This window comes from Vipera berus (assembly GCF_964194415.1).
Source record: "Vipera berus genome assembly, chromosome: 1".
Lineage (NCBI taxonomy): Eukaryota > Metazoa > Chordata > Lepidosauria > Squamata > Viperidae > Vipera > Vipera berus.
In genome coordinates, this window is record NC_138202.1 from 23,939,247 (window position 1) to 23,959,989 (window position 20,743).

At 39.4% G+C, this 20,743-nt stretch overlaps 1 protein-coding gene and 1 long non-coding RNA gene across 3 annotated transcripts; one reads left to right on the forward strand and one right to left on the reverse strand.

Annotated features, from left to right (window-relative positions):
- Positions 1 to 2,893: 2,893 nt before the first annotated feature.
- PSMC6 (proteasome 26S subunit, ATPase 6) lies at positions 2,894 to 17,933 on the reverse strand. Of its 2 annotated transcripts, none has more exons than XM_081312727.1 (14): positions 17,809 to 17,933; positions 12,308 to 12,387; positions 11,499 to 11,538; positions 11,288 to 11,340; positions 8,711 to 8,778; positions 8,267 to 8,381; positions 7,836 to 7,923; positions 7,182 to 7,243; positions 6,968 to 7,091; positions 5,652 to 5,713; positions 5,023 to 5,143; positions 4,851 to 4,931; positions 4,158 to 4,229; positions 2,894 to 3,356 (listed from the first exon to the last, which is right to left on the reverse strand). In XM_081312727.1, exons 1-14 carry the CDS (start codon positions 17,891 to 17,893, stop codon positions 3,238 to 3,240), a joined length of 1,170 nt encoding a protein of 389 aa, XP_081168853.1. In that variant the 5' UTR covers positions 17,894 to 17,933; the 3' UTR covers positions 2,894 to 3,237. The 2 variants fall into 2 exon arrangements, 1 of the variants encoding a protein (XP_081168853.1); XR_014024498.1 differs by lacking the exon at positions 4,158 to 4,229 and adding an exon at positions 4,027 to 4,130 and having other exon boundaries at positions 3,158 to 3,356.
- LOC308659246 lies at positions 11,283 to 17,123 on the forward strand. The gene is made up of 2 exons (XR_014024499.1): positions 11,283 to 11,363; positions 16,909 to 17,123. It is a non-coding gene; the product is annotated as an uncharacterized lncRNA (long non-coding RNA).
- Positions 17,934 to 20,743: the final 2,810 nt, after the last annotated feature.

Sequence of the window (20,743 nt, forward strand, 5' to 3'; positions counted from 1 at the left end):
ACAGACTCAACACTGCACTCTTAGTTGATGTATAAAGATTTCTTGCCACAGCAACAACCAAGCCCTTTCTGAAATTAAGCATGATCACTACTTCACAGTTACTTAGGTGGGGCAATGTTCAGCAAAAGGACAACATGTCTTCCTTTTCAGCCTCATGTTCTCCATTTGGCAAGCTTAGCCTAAAATCAATATTGTCTGGCTTTTTGAATCTTCACTATGGTAGTCATTCAATCTTTTGTGCATTGTGATCTTCTGAATTGTCTGCTGTTTTATTTCCCTTGTCCACTGATAAGACTCCATGGTCTATGTTTACATGTTAATTTACTTCCTGATTCCTGCAATCGGCTTTAATGCAGCTCCTTCAAATCCATGATCACCGTGGTCTGTAGATCACATGACTCATACTTTTCGATAGTAAAATTTAAAAAGCACATCACTGTCAAGTCTGCTAGCACTAAAGATCTGTTGGAAAACTATTGTGATCGAAAAACTAGTTTTCTGAAACTTGAAAATACAATTTTGAATACATATACGCCTAACTTTTTTTCATGTACTTTTTATCACAGATATCAAGAAATTTGAAGTTAGTGTGTCTTCCTTTTCGGTTGTCCGTGTCCTTTACCTAGTCAGGTATCTGGTAATCTTAGTCAGGGGCTGCAGATTAAATTTAGGGAAATTTCAGGAACCATATGTCGCCCAATCAAGGGGAAAGTAAACAAAGGTACTCCTTGACTTATGATCACAAATGGAAACAGAATTTCCTTTACTAAGAAAGATGATTGTTAAGTAAGTTGTACCCAATTTTACATATATATTTTTTTTGCCACAGGATCCCTGCAGTTATGAATCACAGCAAATCCAACTTCCCCCATTGACTTTGTTCTCGGAAACCAGCTGGGCAGCTTGCAAATGGTGATCACATCAGCCTAGGCGGCAACCATCATAAATACATGCCAGTTGCCAAGCATCCAAATTTTGATTATGTGACTGTTCGGATGTCGTAACAGTTGTAAGTGTGAGAATCAGTTGCAAGTCACTTTTGTCTGTGCAATTGTAATTTTAAGTTGAGGATTATCTATAAGGTCAAAACAGTGGGAATGTCCAGAATAATGACATTTCGCAGTTATTTCAGCAGATAAAAAAATGGTACAAAAACAATGTTTTGTCATCATCAGATGGCAATGTTCGTACAATTTGCTAGGCCAAAGATATCTACAATATATTGCCATATAACATGCAATATGAACCCAGCTGTTAGAGTTTATAAACTATGGTTTATGATTCAGTATATTGTATGAATCTGGCTAATTGTGGTTTATTTAATAGAAACTATGATGTAGCACAAATATCAAACCCTTCTTTCATCATTGACATCTGTTGCAGTCAAAACCTCATGAGGATACCAAATTAAGGAAAGCCAATGTATATATTCATTATGGATTTGCTCTTGGGCAACATTCAATATGTATCTCTTAAGTATGAGCTTTAAAATCACAACCATTTCATAATAATTCATAATATGTTAGGATTAGATTTATGGCTGATTGCATACATCACAATGGGCAGAACGTATATAATACCTTAATCCACAGTGTGGTTTCTTCCTGTTTTATTATGTCATGTGAGCCGTTCCATTAAGTTTCAGGTCAAAATACTAAGAAAGATCACGTAGGCAGTATTTTGTCGGTGTATCTAGTTAGCTGAAATATTCCCTTATCTGAACTATAAATAGATTCCCCTGACTTTGGAAATGAGAATGGCTCTTTGCAAAATAGTTCAGAACAAGAATACATGGACATTCTATTTGTATCTCATCAAAGGCTAGCCACCTACTCCTAAATGAAAAGATTACTAGAAAGTAGGCATTAAGCAGGGACCTATCTTAATTTACTTACTGACAAAAGGAGGGCTGAAGTATATGCATGCTCTGTAACCCAACCCGCTTTCCTTGCAATAAGCCTGGGTGTAACTCTGTGAGAATCCAACTTGTTTAGTGCTAGGGCCATTTTTATATTCAGTGCAATATGCCCGGTTCTAGTTTCTTAAATGCTTTAAACCAATTTTGTAGATGTGTTTGTTTAGGTTTTAAATGATTATGAACTAGCTCTCTTGGTTTGCTGAGAGAGATTTGCTTTGGGAGTAAGTAATGATTACAGGGAAGGCAGAATACAGAAGTTCAAATTAAATATTTTGCTTTACTTCTTTGGTCTAGGCAGCAATCAGGATACAAGAATAACCATAATAGGCTATTCTGTATTTCCATTTACTAGTATTATAAATAGCTGAATTTAAGGGAGGCAGTTCTGCCTCCCTTAAACATTATTTTTTTTGCTTTCTTTTGTATGACTGGTTTTCATATTTGCTTTCATCATTTCGAACATTCTCAAAGCTGACTTTTTTGTGGTACAATGTAGTCGTGAAGCTAACAGATCCTTTATTTGCACTGGGAATGTGTCCTAGGCCTATGTTACAAGTTCTTAACTTCATCTTAAAATGGCTCTTAAAGAAATCAAAAAATCAACCAGGATATTTAAATAGAAGAACATGCTACATATTTAAAATTTATTCATCCCAATATGTGAAAGATTTAAGTTAGTCATAGATCAAAAATAAATTGAGAAAAAGTGTAATTTCTTCTAATTTTTAAACGCTTTTAGCTTTTTGATTAGAAACACTGTTCTATGAAAAGCAGGGTTGCTTAGGCAAGATACCAAAAACCTATCAGGATCCAACATCATCAAATGATGTTCCTTCTAACGGAGACGTCCTCGGACAAGCGCTGGCTCTTCGGCTTTGAAACGGAGATGAGCACCGGCCCCTAGAGTCGGAAACGACTAGCACACATGTGCGGGGGAACCTTTACCTTTTTTAAGGAACCAATTAACAAACTTGATTTAAACAAGGTATATTTTACTGTTTCAAAGAAGAGAAAATAATAAATGATATAAAACAAGCATGCCACCTTCAAATCTGCCAGATGAAATCAATATAGTACATTTGATAAGCGAATTTTATACTGCACATATGTGGGGTTGAAAAGCCATCTTGTTTTCAGAGGGCCACAAAACGTGTTGCAGCAGACTCCTACCTAATATTAACAAATGGCTAACTGCCATCATTAATACATAATTTGAAATAATAACACAATCAAGGGATAGTCTGTTTCTCATTTTACCTAGGAAGCCCCCACATTTCCCATGCAGCAGTCACTGTCAGCCATTAACCATGTAGTAGCACTTAGACTGGTTTGTAATCCAACTTAGACTCCAGCTTCTTGGAATCCGCAACTTTCCTAACTGCCTTCATGAAGTCTTCCTGAACTACAAAGTCATGATCAGCACGAATAGCGAACATGCCTGCAAGAAGACAAGTGTGAAAAACATGGTATTTATTGGAAACAAAAGGGCCTGAAACCAGACTCTGCACAATAGGCAAGATTTCCTTTGTGAACCACAAGAGATGGAGCTATAATAACTGCATAAAACTCTTCATTCCACATATTTTTTGTCAAATGCAGCAAGGATCTCCAACCCCCGGTCCCTGGACTGGCACTGGTCCACAGCATACTAGAAGCCGGTTCGCACAAAGATGCGGAGCGGGAGGCAGGCAGCACGCAAAACCACACCCTCTCCAGGCTGTGAAAAAACCTCTTTCCATGGATGCTGCAGATGGCCATAAATGTGCGCTGGTTGCTGTGCACCCAAACTGTGATCACATGACTGCAGGGGTGGCAGTAGCCATCGGATCTTCAGACCTGGTGAGGTCTGTTAGAACTTTGAATGGTCCCTAAGCAATGGATCATAAGTTGAGGACTACTGTAAGGTTTATTTTAAATTATTACACCACCTTGATTTAACACTCACACCAGATCTGGCATGGCAAGTTAACACTTCATTCCACAAGTGGTGGGACCAAATCTATCTTGAGATGGGCTTTTAAGAGTTTGAAAGGGTGACCACGCAGTTTAAAATGCTTATTTTAACCCTTAAAACCACTCAAACCAAAGAAATACAAAAAAAATCTCACCCACTGGGTGTGCATGTGTGCATGCGCTGGCAGCCACACAAGAGAGGCTCGGATGCCACAAGTAGCTCCTGAATACTCTTTTGCACCCTATGTTAAACTAAGAACTAAAGAAAATAGAAAGAATTCATTACCTGCTTCAGTACAGACATTCCTTAGGTCAGCACCATTAAATCCATCAGAAAGCTTCACAATTGCTTCATAGTCTAATAGTAAGAGTCAAATGGCTAGGTTAATCAGAACTGTGACCCACAAGCACTGCCTGTTGTAAAGATGAGAACCAAATTTTCTGCTTTGAAATATCAAAGTATCTCTGGATCTTTTCACTACCTATCAAACTTCAGTGGAGCCGAGCAAGCAAATCAAGGCTTCTGATGCTGACTGGAGTATTGCAATTCTAGAGCTATACAATAATATGGGAACGCTATTTTGAACTAGTTGAAGATTCTTCAAAACTTCCCTTGCCAAGATCGTATTTACAATTGGCTGTTTTGACTAGACTCTTTCCAACAGTAAGATGAATACAACTCTGGAAGCAGGGACAATCCATGGAGCGTTTCTAAATTGCTAAACTTCAACCCCAACTAGGGCCTGCTTTATAGAGTACGCTGTTCTAAACCTCCAGGAGGAAAAGGAAATTATATAAAATAAACGAATACAGTATGTAAATGTTTCAGAAAAAAATAAAGGATTACACTTTAAAAAGCTATTGCATGATTGAAATTTCTGCCCCGAACAGTCCAAATTTACAATGAATTGCATTAAATACTGAACAGGAACTGTATAAAACAGTGCCTTAAGATGTGAACATGGTCTTGGGAACTTACCTATTTCTCCATGTTTAGTTATAGGTCCAGCATGGATTTTCAGGATGTCTAACCTAGCTTGTTCATTTGGCAAATCAATATCTAGGTGAAAAGAATTTTTTTCCCAATTACTAATTTTGGTTGTGTACCAAACAAAGGCAAAGGCTTATGCTGATATACTGAGTTTACTCACGAATCTTCCTATCCAATCTTCCGGGTCGCAACAATGCTGGATCTAGAGTATCTGGTCTGTTTGTAGCCATTATCATTTTGACTCTGTGTAAAGTATCAAATCCATCCATCTGATTCAATAACTGGAATATATTGCAAGGAAGCATAAGCTTTAGTGAACTTTGGTATTTTTCCACTGAGAAGTTGATTCCAACAAGACAGTTAAGAAATGTATTGACAGTTGTTGATTTGGACGGCATTTGTCACATTTCAGAAACACGGGACTTGGGATACCAAGACACAACCTAAGAATCCATGAGAATTTTAATTCTCGGTTAGAAAGAGCATCTATGAAAGTTGCAATTTTTGCAAATATGAAAATATTAGCTTGTTCCTCTGGCCAGAGCACTTTGCAATAGAAACTTTATATGAAGGCCATTTATTTTATGAAATGTGAAGGAAAAGTAATTTTAAAAAAGTTACTTAATCATATCTCCATGTATATAACTGAACAATATAAAGCCACCATTTTATTCAGAATAAGTTAAGAGCACACCAAATAAAGTGTAGAAAACCAAACTGAACTAAATACTTCACTTTTTGGTTGCCTGCCTAAAACTAGTGTTTGACTTAACACATATTAAGTTTTACCTCCATTAAAGTTCTCTGGATCTCTCTGTCAGCTGAAGTTCCCTCAGAAAAACGGCGACCACCTAAAGAGCACGGAAGAGTAGTTGGTATTTCACCAAGTAGAACATTTGACATAAGGTTTTAATTTAGAATACAGCCAAATATAAAATGGAATCCAGTATTTCCCAAACTGTCCGATGATAAGCTAACTTACATAGGCATTAAGATTTAAAAAGTATTTGTCCAAAAATAAACCAGTTTTAGCTGCAGCTCCCCTCCCTCCTTTGACATGAAAGCCGGATGGGTGACTTTGGACTGCTGTTTCAGCTCAACCCACCTCACAGAGTTGTCTCAAAAGGAAGCAGAAAGGAGAATTAGATATGTTGGCTGCCTTGAGTTATTTATAAAAATAACAAATACGGGTTAAAAGTAAAATAAATATTATCGTGGAATTTTTGCTGAAGAAAGGAGTCCAATGCTAAGAAGAAATGATAAAAACTTTATTGGGGGGCAGTTTCCAATGCAGACAGAGAGAGAGAGAGACCCTGAGCAATAGAAAGGTTATTGTACACTTTGAGGTTCGGAGGGGAGAAATTCAAAGGAGTTGATTCACAAATGGGTTTTTTTTTTGAGGAAGCGAGACAGGTGTTAAGACAGGGAGAAAGGCTTTTCTGTTGCAAAACTAAAGTTACACCTCTGTGACAAATGGAATTTTGAGACAGCCAGGCGCCCACACATAGTTATGATGGGCTCCACCATTAGATGAGCCTTTGGAGGATGCGTGAGAGCTTTCTTTTCCTTTGCAAATGGAGGAAGCAGGAACAGCAGAGATGACAGAAAATGTTTACAACAGGAGATAGAGGGGAGGAGGATAAAAAGAAAAGACCAAAAAAAAAAAGGTGGTGGGAGAGTTCAGAGAAGCGTTTGCAGCTTTATTATTTTTCCATCACAATGGATTCCAGTCAGTTATGTTCCAGAATGGCTGCTGATAGCAATACCGTAGTAACATATTGGACTTTTAAGTGTCACAAATCTTTGGTATAGTGCAGGGGTAGGCAACCTTGGCTCTTGTATGACTGGTGGACTTCAACTCCCAGAATTGGCTGGCTCAGGAATTCTGGGAGTTGAAGTCCACCAGTCATAAAAGAGCCAAGGTTGCCTACCCCCTGGTATAGTGACAAGAGTAGTTACACTGTTGGTTTTTTTCATTCTCAACTCCTGCTAAGTTCACTTTCCCATTCCAATCTTGAAACTGCAGGAGCACAGCAGTTCTTTGAGCAGCTAATTAAAAAAAAAACTCGACACGCTCTCAGATTTTAAGAAGCCTGCATCCTTACCAATAGCATCAATTTCATCCATGAAAATGATACAGGGCTGATGGTCCCTGGCATAGTTGAACATTTCTCTGATCAGCCGAGCACTTTCCCCAATGTATTTATCTACAATGGAACTAGACACAACCTGTGAAAAAATGATCAATGAGTGACGCTTGAAAGTCAAACAGGTTTGGGCTAAGAGTTCAGGAAAAAAACCACACCCCTATTATTTTACCTTTAAGAAATTGCAATCCAGCTGACTGGCAACAGCTCTAGCCAGGAGAGTCTTTCCTGTTCCTGAAGTGAGAATATGCCAAAGATTCAAGAAGTAAAGAATCAATGTGACAGACATATAGTTGAGGTTACACGGTGAAGCACTACAGTGCACAGACCTTCAAGGGCCTGGCTTTGGTAGCATATTGGGGCTGAACTCGTAAAGTGGATAAAACCACTTTAATTACCCACAATTAATATGATTATTCAACCTACTTGTTTTTAACAATTTCCCCCCTTTAACTCAATTAAAATTTAGAAGCCAGCAATTTCTGCTGGAGATGGCACTCTTACTAAAATAAAATATGGGCCTGGGACAAGAAAGCCTAGGTTTGTAAAAAAATAATAATAAAAAAATCTTGACAGATTTGGAAAAACCTGTTCTCTCAACCTGGGATGTCCAAATTAGAAAATAAATTAGAAAACAAATTAGAAAATAAAACCATTCTTCTAGAAAGGATTTTACAAGCTCTAAAATATACACAACTGTACAGGACTATTTGTACATGAACTAAGAATGTGCACTGGAGCCAGTCAGAAAATAAATATCCCACATGATGTACCTCTTTGCTAAGGCATAAGAGACAGCCACGCAAACTTATTAAAGTGGGCCTACCTGGTGGGCCATACAACAAGCAGCCTTTGGGAGGTATAATCCCCACACGTTGGAATAATTCTGGATTTGTCAGGGGTAACTCTATAACCTGCAAAGAGGAAAATCTGTGTTTGTGCTCAAGTAATTCAAAGTGCACCAAAAGATACAAACTTTGTGTCATTTACACAATCTTCCTTCTAAAACTCTCATAACAGTCTGTAGTCTTTTACACTTGATAGATTTCTTTGAAACAAACTCACTGCATTGTGAAGTTTGGTTAAAGCTCCTAGTTTTAAATTTTAAAACCTCAGCAATTCCATTTATGTATTTTCCTGAAATTCTAAAATGGGCATCTAATTGACACTGCAGTCTCAAATATTTTTCCTCTTGCAAAGATACAAGTAGCTTAGCCATAACTAGAATACAGGCTGGTATAATGAAGAAACATGTACCTCTCTTAGTTCTCTGATTTGTTCTGACAATCCACCAATCTCAGAATAAGATACATCTCCAGGATCCTCATGAGACATGTTGTAAACAAGTGGATCAACTTCTCTTGGCAAATATCTAAGTATGTGAAGCAATTCCAGTTATCCAATCCGATGATGATTCTGCTCCAGTGATTTTTTTAAAAAGTAATTTCCAAGTATTTCCCCCACCCAATGAAGACAAACAAATTACTATGTTCTATAATAGTCTCCCAGGAGGGTTGTTAACAAGCAGCATAAAACTGTAGGTTAAGTGCTACTTGCACAAAAAGGAGGAATCCTAAGCAAAGCCTTTGGCTCATGTATCCTTCTCCCCCTTCCTTCCTGCATAATGAAGAAGGGGATGTTGCTTTCCATCCTTTTGATTTCTCTCATCTCCAATCTTAGCATATGAAGGCAAGATTTTACCTCATAATTGTTAAGGTGGTCATATCCAGTGCAACTCTCGTCCCAGGTTTCAATTTGCTTTTATCAAGCTGGAGGCAAAAAAAAGGCAATTATTAAATTTGCAGCAGCAGCATTATGTCAAACGTGTTCAACCAGGAAGTATTCACTTTGTATTAACTATACTGTTTTTGGGAGCTGGAGGGAGGACCCAAAAATATATTCAAAGCAGTATGTATGATAATGAATAAAAGCACAACAAAGCCCATTCAAATAATAGCAAACAACAATCAAAGTTGAAAATGTGCTGCTTGTACAAGGATGATTACTCTTTTTTCCATAGCAGGTGGATGTAGGCTGGACAATATTCACACAGCCAGCCTAGGCCTGCAGAAATAAATTAGGCATTTCCCACTGGGAGCTGCTTAGGTAGGACACCAAGGCACAACTTAGTGCTACAACTTTAAATTCTATTTTGAGAAACCAACTCATAAACAAGATCTAGGTAGTCCTCAGTTTACAACCCTATTTAGAACCACTAAGCAAAGCAGTCACTAAATGGGAAATCATGTGACCACAATTGTGTTTCCCAACTGGAAAGAGATAAGGCTAGTCAGTTTCACATGTTTGGCTTTTGTTTGCCTTCTAACCACTCCCCAACCCCTTGGAATGTTAGAGCACTTGCTTACTATCTCGTACACACTGAAAGTAATGCAATCATGCTAGCAACCCAAGGTTGGGAGCCATGGGTGTGATACACAGCTTACTCTCTTGAAATCCCTCACCAATGTCTGGTTTGGAATAGAATAGAATAGAATAGAATAGAATAGAATAGAATAGAATAGAATAGAATAGAATAGAATAGAATAGAATAGAATAGAATAGAATAGAATAGAATAGAATAGAATAGAATAGAATCTGGAAGGGACCTTGGAGGTCTTCTAGTCCAACCCCCTGCTCAAGCAAGAGAACCTATCCCATTTCAGACAAGCGACTGTCTAGTCTCTTCTTAAAAATCTCCAGTGATGGAGCGCCCACAATTTCTGGAAGCAAGCTGTTCCACTGGTGAATTGTCCTCACTGTTAGGAAGTTTCTCTTTAATTCCAGGTTGCTTCTCTTTGGTCAGTTTCCAACAATTGTTTCTTGTCCTGTCCTCTGATGCTTTGGAGAATAGTCTGATGCCCTCTTCTTTGTGGCAGCCCCTTAAATACTGGAATACTGCTATCATGTTGCCCGTTTCTTCTTTTCTTTAGACTAGCTAGCCAAACCCAAGTCCTGCAGCCGTTCTTCATATATTTTAGTCTCCAGGCCTTTGATCCGTTTTAGTTGCTCTTCTCTGAACTTTTTCCAAAGTCTCAACATCTTTTTTGTAATATGGTGACCAAAATTGTTTGCAGCATTCCAGGTGTGGTCTTACTAGGGTTTTATAAAGTGGTACTAAAACTTCGTGTGATCTTGATTCTATGCCTCTATTTATACAATCCAGGATTGTATTAGGTTTTTTGGCTGCTTCTGCACACTGCTGGCTCATAGTCAAGTGATCGTCCACTAGGACTCCAAGATCCCTCTCACAGCTACTATTTTTGAGCCAGGTCTCACCTAATCTGTACTTATACCTTTGCTTTTCTCCACATTAAAATTCATGTTGTTGGATAGGACCCATTGTTCAAGTTTGTCAAGATCTTTTTGGATCCTGAGTTTGTCTTCAGGGGTGTTGGCTATTCCTGCAGTTTAGTGTCATCTGCAAATTTGATGAGTTCCCCTTCTATTCCCTCATCTAAGTCATTGATTGAATGAAGAGTACTGGGCCTAAGACGGAGCCTTGTGGTACCCCACTGCTTACTTCTCTCCATGTGGATATAGTACCATTGAGGACTACTTGCTGAATATGGTTTGTCAGCCAGGTACAGATCCCTCTGGTGGTGATGTTGTCTGTCCCACCTTTTTCTAGCTTACTAAGCAGCAGGTTGTATCTACTTTGTCAAATGCCTTACTGAAGTCTAAGTATACTATGCTCACAGCGTTTCACTGGTCTACTACTAATTTAGTCACTTGGGGGGGGGGAAGAATCAGGCAAAGAAGAAATTGACTATAGAAATCATTCACTTTCCTTCTTCTCCCTCATCCTCCCAAGAGTGGAGAAAGATATTTCAAGAAAGCAAGCTGTTTGCTTTTCTACACATCAAAAGCAATGTGATTACACTAGCTATGGGAGAAGATCAAGTAAAGGAAAGATGCCCTAGAGAAATTCTTTAGTTTTTTCCTCTACCTCCCTACTCCTCATGGAGCAGAGATTGGAGAGAAAGAGACTTCAAAAGACTACTATTTGCATTCTGTACCTATGGTTCCCAGCTCCAGATTGCCAGCATGACTGCATTGTTTTCAATGTACAGAACAGCAAAGCTTACTTTCTTTCATCTCCAATCTCTCTGACATGGGGGAAAAAAAACATAGCTCAAGCACAGGACTGATTGTAATGATGATCACATGACTGGGAACACTATGAAGACCAAGTGGGTTGTAAAGTTATTTTAGTTAGCACTGTTGAAAATTCAAAGTCATTGAACAAATGATTGATAAGCAGCTACTACCTGTACTCACCTGACGACGACAGCCAACTACATATCTTGGTCCATTTGTTGCTTTGACAATGACTAAAAGTAGCAAAGAAAAACAGGTGAGTGTGTATTATTCAACCATGACTTTAAAATAACACTTATGTGCCATTATAACTATGCTACTCATATTTCAAATCCAAAAATTATTTTAATAATTGAAGAAAATTAATAAAATAGTATCCCCATGTACTTACATTTCTCTTCTGTTAATTGTTTAAGAACCTCACCAACAATCTGATTTTTAAAGGAAATGGAAAAATACACTATTAGTATAATCTCCCTGCCTGTTTGAATTTCTGAAATGCAAAAGATCAGTTGGCCTTGATACAAAGTCACAATGCCACTAGTAACCATCATACACTATTAGGACTACTATTCAAACAGAATGAGACATCTGCCTCAAGCAATAGCTCTGTGTTGTGAAAAGGCAACAAAATAATAGAAAATTATATTTAATTATTATTGACAGAGGAGAGAAAGATCTTTAGGATGCCAAAATAACTTGACAAGCTTTGTGCATTCTAACTTGGGAATAGGATATCATCTGTTGCTCGATTTAAGGCAATAACATTTCTGGAGAATGTACGAGTACTTCAGATCTCCCATGAACAGCTAAGGAGTCCTCCCTGAACTCTGGGGAGGTACCCATTAAAAACACACAATGTTGACATTTGTTCCTCAACAAAGAACCAATCACAATTTTCAGAAAATTTGCTTTTTTACATTAAACCAGCAGTTCCCAATCTTTGTGGCTTGGCAGCCAGGCTTGGGGGAGGGAGTGGGGAAGTGGGCCATGTGAATGGGAGACTGCTGTGCACCTGTGCACAACTCATCTTGCACAAGTTGAGCTGCATGGGTGTCTGCACATGTGCAGGCATGCTGCTCGTGTGGCCCGGTTCCAAATAGGCCACGGTCCGGTAGTGGGCCTTGGCCCAGGGGTTGGGGACCCCCGTGTTAAACAACAGTATAATTCACTGAACACTGTGACTGTATGAACGCTCACCTGTCCAACACTTTGTAGAGCTTTGAGGTCATTTTCTGATTTTTCATACTGCTTGGTAAGTTCCTTTAGTTGTTCCCTTACTAAGATAGAAGAACACTGCTTTCAGGTAAAATTCATACAATCCATGCTAATAGTTGTTACTGTCTGTTCTTCCATTTCTATCCTCAGAGGGGAAAAATTAAGATGTAAAATTTTATTCTTGGACCAATGTATAGTACATTAAAAGTGTCTTGCCTAGGTTTCTTTGATAAATACCTTGTATATTGTATAAAATAGAAAGACAAATGGTACATTCAGGGCAGTCCCTTATCCTTATCAGGAAACAAAAAATAACATTTTTCTCAAATTCATTTGTTTTAAACCCATTTTAATTTTTCTAACATATACTTGGAGATACTTAAGGAGGGGAGAATCAAGAATGAAGGGATAAAATTGCTTTTATTTACTGTATTTCCTATGCAGAATTCATCTTTGTGCCAATAAATTACATTCTGCTCATGTCTTTAGCAGGAGGTTGCTGCATGGGAGTTCTGCACCATACAAATAATCAATAAATTAAGTGTAAAAGTTTAACATTTTCTAGAAAACTGAGGAAGAGACAAAAGGAATTGGCTCTCCCATATTTGATTCTAATGAATATATAAGAGCTTGCTGAAGCCCGGGTATAGCACGGAGACGGCATTGGTCGCGCTGGTGAATGATCTCTGGCGGGCTCGGGAGAGGGGTTGTTCCTCTGTCCTAGTCCTATTAGACCTCTCAGCGGCTTTTGATACCATCGACCATGGTATCCTACTGCAGCGTCTCAGGGGGTTGGGAGTGGGTGGCACTGTTTTACAGTGGTTCTCCTCCTATCTCCTGGGCCGCTCGCAGTCGGTGTTGATGGGAGGGCAGAGGTCGGCCTCGAGGCCTCTCGTTTGTGGAGTCCCTCAGGGGTCGGTCCTCTCTCCCCTCTTGTTCAACATCTATATGAAGCCGCTGGGTGAGCTCATTCGTGGTTTTGGGATGGGTTATCATCAGTACGCTGATGATACCCAGCTTTTTCTTTCCACTCCGAACCAACCCAGTGATGCCCTCGACGTGATGTCCCGTTGCCTGGAGGTGGTCCGGGTTTGGATATAAACAGGCTTTGACTCAATCCCGCCAAGACTGAGTGGCTGTGCATACCGGCATCTCGGATCAACCGCTCTATTCCATCGCTAACTATGTGGGGTGAGGTGTTACCCCCCATAGATAGGGCTCGCAACTTGGGCGTCCTCCTGGACTCACGGCTCAGTTTGGAAGATCATATAGGAGCCGTGGCCAGGGGGGCTTTTGCCCAGGTGCGCCAGTTGTGGCCCTATCTGGACTGAGATGCCCTACGCACAGTCACTCATGCGCTTGTGACCTTCCGGATAGACTACTGCAATGCTCTCTACATGGGGCTGCCCTAGAGGACCACTCGGAGGCTTCAGCTGGTGCAGAATGCAGCCGCGCGAGTTGTGATGGGGGTCTCCCGATACTCCCATGTAACGCCTCTTCTCCGCGAGCTGTAGTGGCTTCCAGTTGCCCTCCGGGTGAGATTCAAGGTGCTGGTGATGACCTATAAAGCCCTAAATGGCATGGGTCCGGATTATCTTAGGGAGCACCTGCTGCCAGCATCAACTTCCCATCGTCCTGTGCACTCCCACAGGGAGGGCCTCCTCAGGGTCCCGCCGGTCAGGGAGTGCCGGCGGGCGATCCCCAGGGGGAGAGCGTTCTCGGTGGGCGCGCCTGCCCTATGGAATCAACTGCCTGTGGAACTCCGGATCGCCCCCGACCTTCGCTCGTTTCGCCGGGACCTAAAAACCTGGCTATTTGAGTTAGCTGTCCTGGACTGAGGGGTTTTATGGTTTTAAATTTTAAACTCTTTTGGGGCTATTAATTTTATTTTATTTTAATTTGTATATTGCACTGTTTTAATTTGCCCTGTAAACCGCCCTGAGTCCCTCGGGAAAAGGGCGGTATATAAATCGAAACAAATTAAATTAAATTAAATTAAATTAAAAACAGTAGGAAGCACAGGAGGCAGTAGCTATGGAATCTTAAGATCATACTGCAGAACAAAAATTGGGGGTATAGTCATATACAGATGCTAAATTTCAGGAGAGCTAACTTCAACAAGCTTTAAAAGATACTACTGGATGAGATCCCATGGAAATCTTTCCTCTGATCAAAGGGAGCACAAGAGAGTTAAGAATTTCTCAAAAATAAAATACTGAAAGTGCAACTGGATACCACTTCAATGAGAAGGGGGAAAAAGGGAAGCAGCTTAGGAAACTGCTTGAAAGAATCCACTAGCCAAAGAACCACTGCTGGAAATGGAAGATCACCAGGGAGGTATACTAGCAAGTAGGTATTATCTGCAGAAGAAAAAATCAGAAAAGCCAAAAGACATTTAGATTCACAAGAGAAGTTGAAAGCAACAAAAATGGGTGGGGTTTTTTTTGCTGTATCAGCAGCAAAATAAACAAAACAGAAGGAGTAGGATCACTGGTAAGAGAAAATGGTAAAAACAAATGACAAGAACAGGGCAGAACTCCTCAACTTCTACTTTATTTCTTTTCTCCTCATAAAAATGAAAATATATTGAGAATAACTGACCAAAAAAGGGAATGGTAACCCAAGGCTAGTTAAGGCATGTTTAGGGAACACCTGCATACCATAATTGAATTTAAGTCTCAAAAGCCAATTGTATCCAAAAATCTGGAAGACGTTCACAGATGTGATTTTAGAAGTTCCTTTCTGTGACCTCTGAGAAATCATGGAGGATGGCTAGTGCCCAAGAGTCAGAAAAAGGCACCTATCTTTTTACAGCTTCAGTATCTGGATACTATAAAGGTCTGGATGGGGAAAAACAGGTTGAAACACACCCCTAGCAAGACAAAGTGGCTGTAGATTTAAAAACCGACTGAGGCCAAACAATACCAACTTTAGTTCTTGATGGGATTCTGCTCCTCCAGAAAGAGCTGATGCACAATCTGGAGTGCTTCTAGACTGTCAGCTACTGAAATAACAGATGCAGTTCAAGTTGTTGGTGACAATCTACCTGTCCAAAATATGCCTTTAGAGTGTATTTACTGAGAGAACTCCCTACCCTAAATGGGGTGTGATAAGAGGAAACATGGAGATCAGGTTTCTCCACCAGAGCTTCTATCTGGTGGAATATTGTCCCATCAGAAATAAGAACGCTAATATAAATTCAGCTTAATCATAATTACATCAAGGCAGCTGGAATCATTTCAATGCAGTCACATCTCATTTTTACTCACTCCCCCAAACTTATTCCTAGCACTCTGGGAAATTTAAAATAAGAATATGTTTGGGGAGTGAGTAAAAATGAGATGTGACTGCATTGAAATGATTCCAGCTGCCTTGATGTAATTATGATTAAGCTGAATTTATATTAGCATTTATTATTTATTTGTATGTATGTATATATGTGGGGCGGCACAGTGGCTGATCAGTTAAGATGCTGGGCTTGTCAGCTGAAAGCCTGGCAGCCCAGGTCCCAGACCAGGCTAAGCTCCAATCCTTGCCCCAGCTCCTGCCCACCTAGCAGTTTGGAAGCATGCAAATACAAGTAGATAAATAAGTGGGAAGGTAACAGCACCCTGTTACCATGACTGTGGAAATGTCTTTTGGACAGCATTGGCTCAATGGCCTTGAAACAGAGATGAGTACCACCCCCTAGAGTTGGCAATGACTAGTGGAATAAAATCCACAGGGACTCCTTGTATTTTTAACATAATTGTTTAAAAAATATAAAATTTTATACACACACACACATCTTTAAATTTAACAATGATATATTGTTATGTATTGTTTTTATGTTTTGTTATAAATCTTTTTACAGTTGAGTGACTAAAGTGTAATAAAAGCATTTGTAATAATAGAAAAAAATATGACAACCTGACGTTTTTATATTTATTGCCCTGTACACCGCCCTGAGTCCTTAGGGAGAAGGGCGGTATAAAAATATAATAAATAATAAATAATAAAATAATCAACCTGCAGAAAACTCTGGAACAAATTATTAAGCATTGGTTTGTGAGGATTTAGAATAGAATGTCTTGATTTACAGAAACCAAGCATGGATAATTCAGTGATAATACTTGATTCCAGTACTGGACAAAGGAGGGCAAAATGATGTCCATGGTACCTTCTAATTCTTACATTCTATAATTGTGAATGATTCTATAATATGTTGCAGCCCACCTGACCATCTCATTTTTACCAAATTTTGCCAAATCTCAACTTTCTTCTATATAAAATATGCATGAGGGAGTGGGTTGCTACAGGTAGGTAAGGAGGCCTTATGGCACCTGATAGAAGTCACCTCCTCTCAGCTTATGTTTTCTTCTGCACTGCAAGCACATACACATTTCCACACGCTTAATATAAATATTTTAGATACTTGGTTTAGTTTTTACAATTTTATTTGGCTTTTCTATTTTGGTGGAAGGTTTCTATTTTTCATTCTGTTTAGTTTTTTTAGCTCATTAACTGTAGTTCATTAACTGTCTTTAGTATTTCATTGCTTATTTACCTTTTGTACTGTATTTTATTTTTGTAATCTTTGTTAGGCTTTTTCGAAGCAGTTGTCTAAGTCTACTGCATATTACATGTAAATCTGGAGGAAATGTGTGCAGAATATGGAAGTCAAGAGAACAAGGTAATTTGTTTTTGTTCCACACATAAATCTCAGCTACCTCTCCTTTCCTTTTTATCTCTCATTTTTCATTTCTTACGTTCCTTTAAGATTAATGAAACAAAATTAGACCTTTATTTTTTTTTAAAATAAACCTGTTATAGCTGAATTCATATATTACAAACTCAGGGTTTAATAATGGTTGGTTGAATAAACCACAATTCTCTGCATTCACAAATCTATTAAACTATGAACCATGATTTTCAAACTATTATGACTACACAACATTCTACACTAAAACCCAACCGATATTTCTCATCCATATGAATTTTATGCTGAAATCGGATTTAAATTCATTCTCAGCCCTGGAAGTTCACATAACCTGTCAGTCCATTAAGTCGTCATCTTAACTTACTTCACAGGATTGTTACTATTGGGAGAGATATGGAAGAAAGAACGCTGCATGTAGTAATGTGGGCATCGGAAGGAGTGGCAGGATGTAAGTGCAATGATTAAAATGAAATTATTTATTTTATCAAATTTAGAACAGCCCATCTAACTCACGGAGCGACTCCAATGTACCCTCCTAATCCTGTATTTCAGGGTCTGACCGCAGAGAGTAAATGTCCCTAAGGAAACACGCACAGGATCTGAGTGGGGGAAAAAATCTGAATATTATATAGATTTAAGACTTTTCACTCCAACGCGTCTTCCCCGCTCTGTTTGATATAAGATTATTAAGAAATCTGGTTCTTTGGGGATCCCGAGAGAGGGATGAAATCAGGGAGAAGTATAGAGACCAGGCGTCCTTATCCGTCACTGAGGAGTCACTCACGCTCCTTGAGGCGCCCATCGATCTCCTTGTGCTCCAGCAATTTCTTGCGATAATCTTGCAGAGCCTTGTCTCGCGGCTCCGCCATGATGATGAGACGAAAGCCGAGCTATACCGGTGGTAATGCGCAAAGGATGCCGGGAATGACGGCGCCAACCGGAGAATCTGCTTCCTCTGCCTGGGGTTTCCTGCTTAGGGTTTCCTCTTTCCGAATGGCAGCTTCTGCCAGAACGCCCCCTGCTGACCTGGAGGGGAGCTGCTTAGAAAAAGAAGATGAAAAACCGAACTAGCCAATGTTCATGTAATACGATACCGATAAATGATTTAGATTTAAGACGGTTCACTATCATTGTGGGAAATGTAGAAAATTGATATAGAATAATGGATGTAGGTCAAATGTATAAATAAATTCAGAGGGCTACGATTAGGGGTTAGGTACACCATGGAAGTATTGATGGGGAATGCATGGCTTTGCTATCATTCTCATTTTGAAGGAAAAAAACCCCACAACCCCTCTGAATATTGTTTATGTTTATTGTCCCATTACTTTCCAAATTATTGGCATATAATACAAAATATAGACAACTGCAACAGGGCAAAAGTAACATGTTCCAGAACAAAATCAATATGTGAATTGAATTCTGTCCCCAAGGGAACCATTATGGCACTTGTTCTCACTTGCATTTTGAGTGCCATATGTATATAACGTTCATATACTGAACATTACAATTACTTCTGCAAGAAGGAGGTTATCCAGAGTGGAAAAAAGTGCCTTATTCATCAACAAGGTTAAATAGACCCAGATCCTTCCCTCCAAGGATTCTTCACCCTCTCAAACACAACTCAGTCCTTGGTGCTCTTTGACTTTGGTTGTTTTCTTGCAGACTATGAGTTCCTTTAAGCAAGCAAGGCTTTAGAGGCTGTTTATACATTTCTATTTGATCTTGAAAAAGCTAACTGGAGCGGGACCACTGATTTGGATGGGAGCTGTTATGTTTCAGGTTCGGACGAGCAGGAAAGACGCCAGGCAGATGAGTACAGAAGAATAGTTGCTTTATTCATAACTAGAACTGTACTGAATTAATAATAATGCTGATCATTTGGAAGTCATCAATAGGATAGCCTTTTTCACCCAGTTCTTTTCTTATTCCTTTTATTTTAGTTAAGTGTTCTCCAATATGTTCACCAGGTTTTAATCTAGAGCCATGGAACTCGGACAAAAGCAAACATGTAGACTCAATAGATGTAGGCCGATAACATGCTTCTAATTGAGTCCAAATTTGTTGAGCAGTTGCATCTTGTGAAAACGTAAGCTGCAATTCAGTGTCCATTGACATCAATAATGTTGTGTATGCTTTATTATTTAAGTCCCATATGTCAGGAGTCCATGGCTGGTCAGGAGGATTAATTACCATGCAATGGGTACCTTCTCTGTGAAGCAAAATATGGCCGACTCTGGAATGTGAATACCAGCAGAGTTTCTCTCCTGCTGCTTAATCATTGATGCATATGCCTTTACCTGTTGTAGACTCTGCTCAAAAGCCTCTATTTGTTCAAAATAACTTTGCACAACCTTCTCATGCACAGTTTATTCAGGACTAGGGGGATAATAAATTACTTCCTTCCCTAGTGAACCCTTAGGTCTGGCACCAAACCTCTCGAAATCTGCATGGGCCCCTTGAGCGACTGCCTGTGCTCCATCAATATAAACTATTTCTGGAGTGTCAGCTTGAGGGCTTGTAAAATCAGAAAACGGTGAGACTGACCTTAACTCAGAGGCTGCATTCTCTTCTCCAAGACATGTAGCAGATGCGAGCGGAGTCTGTAAACTGGAAGGGAGATGTCTCTGTGAAATAACTGTCTCCTCCGCAGCAGACTGATAACGGGTCTTCTTCTTTTTCTTTGGCATATTGCAGCAATTAATCACAGCTTCCTCAGTCGCTGGACTAATTAACTGGCTAACAGCCTATAAGCTTATCAGTAGCAATAAATCTTGAAAATAAAAACAAACCATCCTCTGCTACCATTGTCAGGGAGATAAATTAATACTTCCCTATCAGAGGGCGATGAACCGTGGTTCATTTGATGCATGGTAAACATCAGGTAAAAATAAAGAAACCCGAGGCATATTCTACTGTATATAAAACTTTAATTGAAAAACAAAGAAAGAAGCTAACTGACTACATCCTCTCGTCAGACAGAATACAAAAAGAAGAAAAAAAAGTAAAGAGAGAAAACTTTTGTAGACATGCGCACTTAACAGCACTGCTAGGCATGAAACCATAACATGTCTGGACATGTGACAATCACCTTGGTTACATTGATTACTATGCAGCTGGCAGAAAAACAGAGTGAGACGTGCGTAGCTGACAAACAGAAAAAAAACGCAGTGACAAGGGGTATCCATGCAGTCTTTATATAGTTTCCCATAGTCTGAACAACATATCAGATTAAACCCATCATTCCCGCCAAGCTGACTGCAGCCTGGACTGGAAAGTCCCATCTGTGTTGCTAGAGAACTGTTAGCTTTCCAGCGTACACGTGATAAGGTCTTCCCAAAAGCTCAATACTTAACAGGAGCCACAAAGAAATCCCACTCTAGTACCCGTACTAAAAACCAAAAACCCCCACAAACAACAATCCATGGAAGTGGCAACAGCAAATTACTACTATAACACTTCCAAAAAAACTGTATGAATTAAGTTATTAAATTATTAAGTCATTAGGAACAGAACTCATTTTGAGTTCACTTCCTAATGACTTAGCTTACCCTTACCTTGTTTTTCTACAGGTTTCTCTTTTTGAGAATGTGGAAAGTACTGAAATTACTGGCTTATGGTATTCTGAGTGTCATCTGAGGTCAGCAGAAATCAAGACAATTTAGCAAGACTACTTTCAGTTTTAAAGGACTGGGGGAAGAGGGGACTAGAAAGAATGT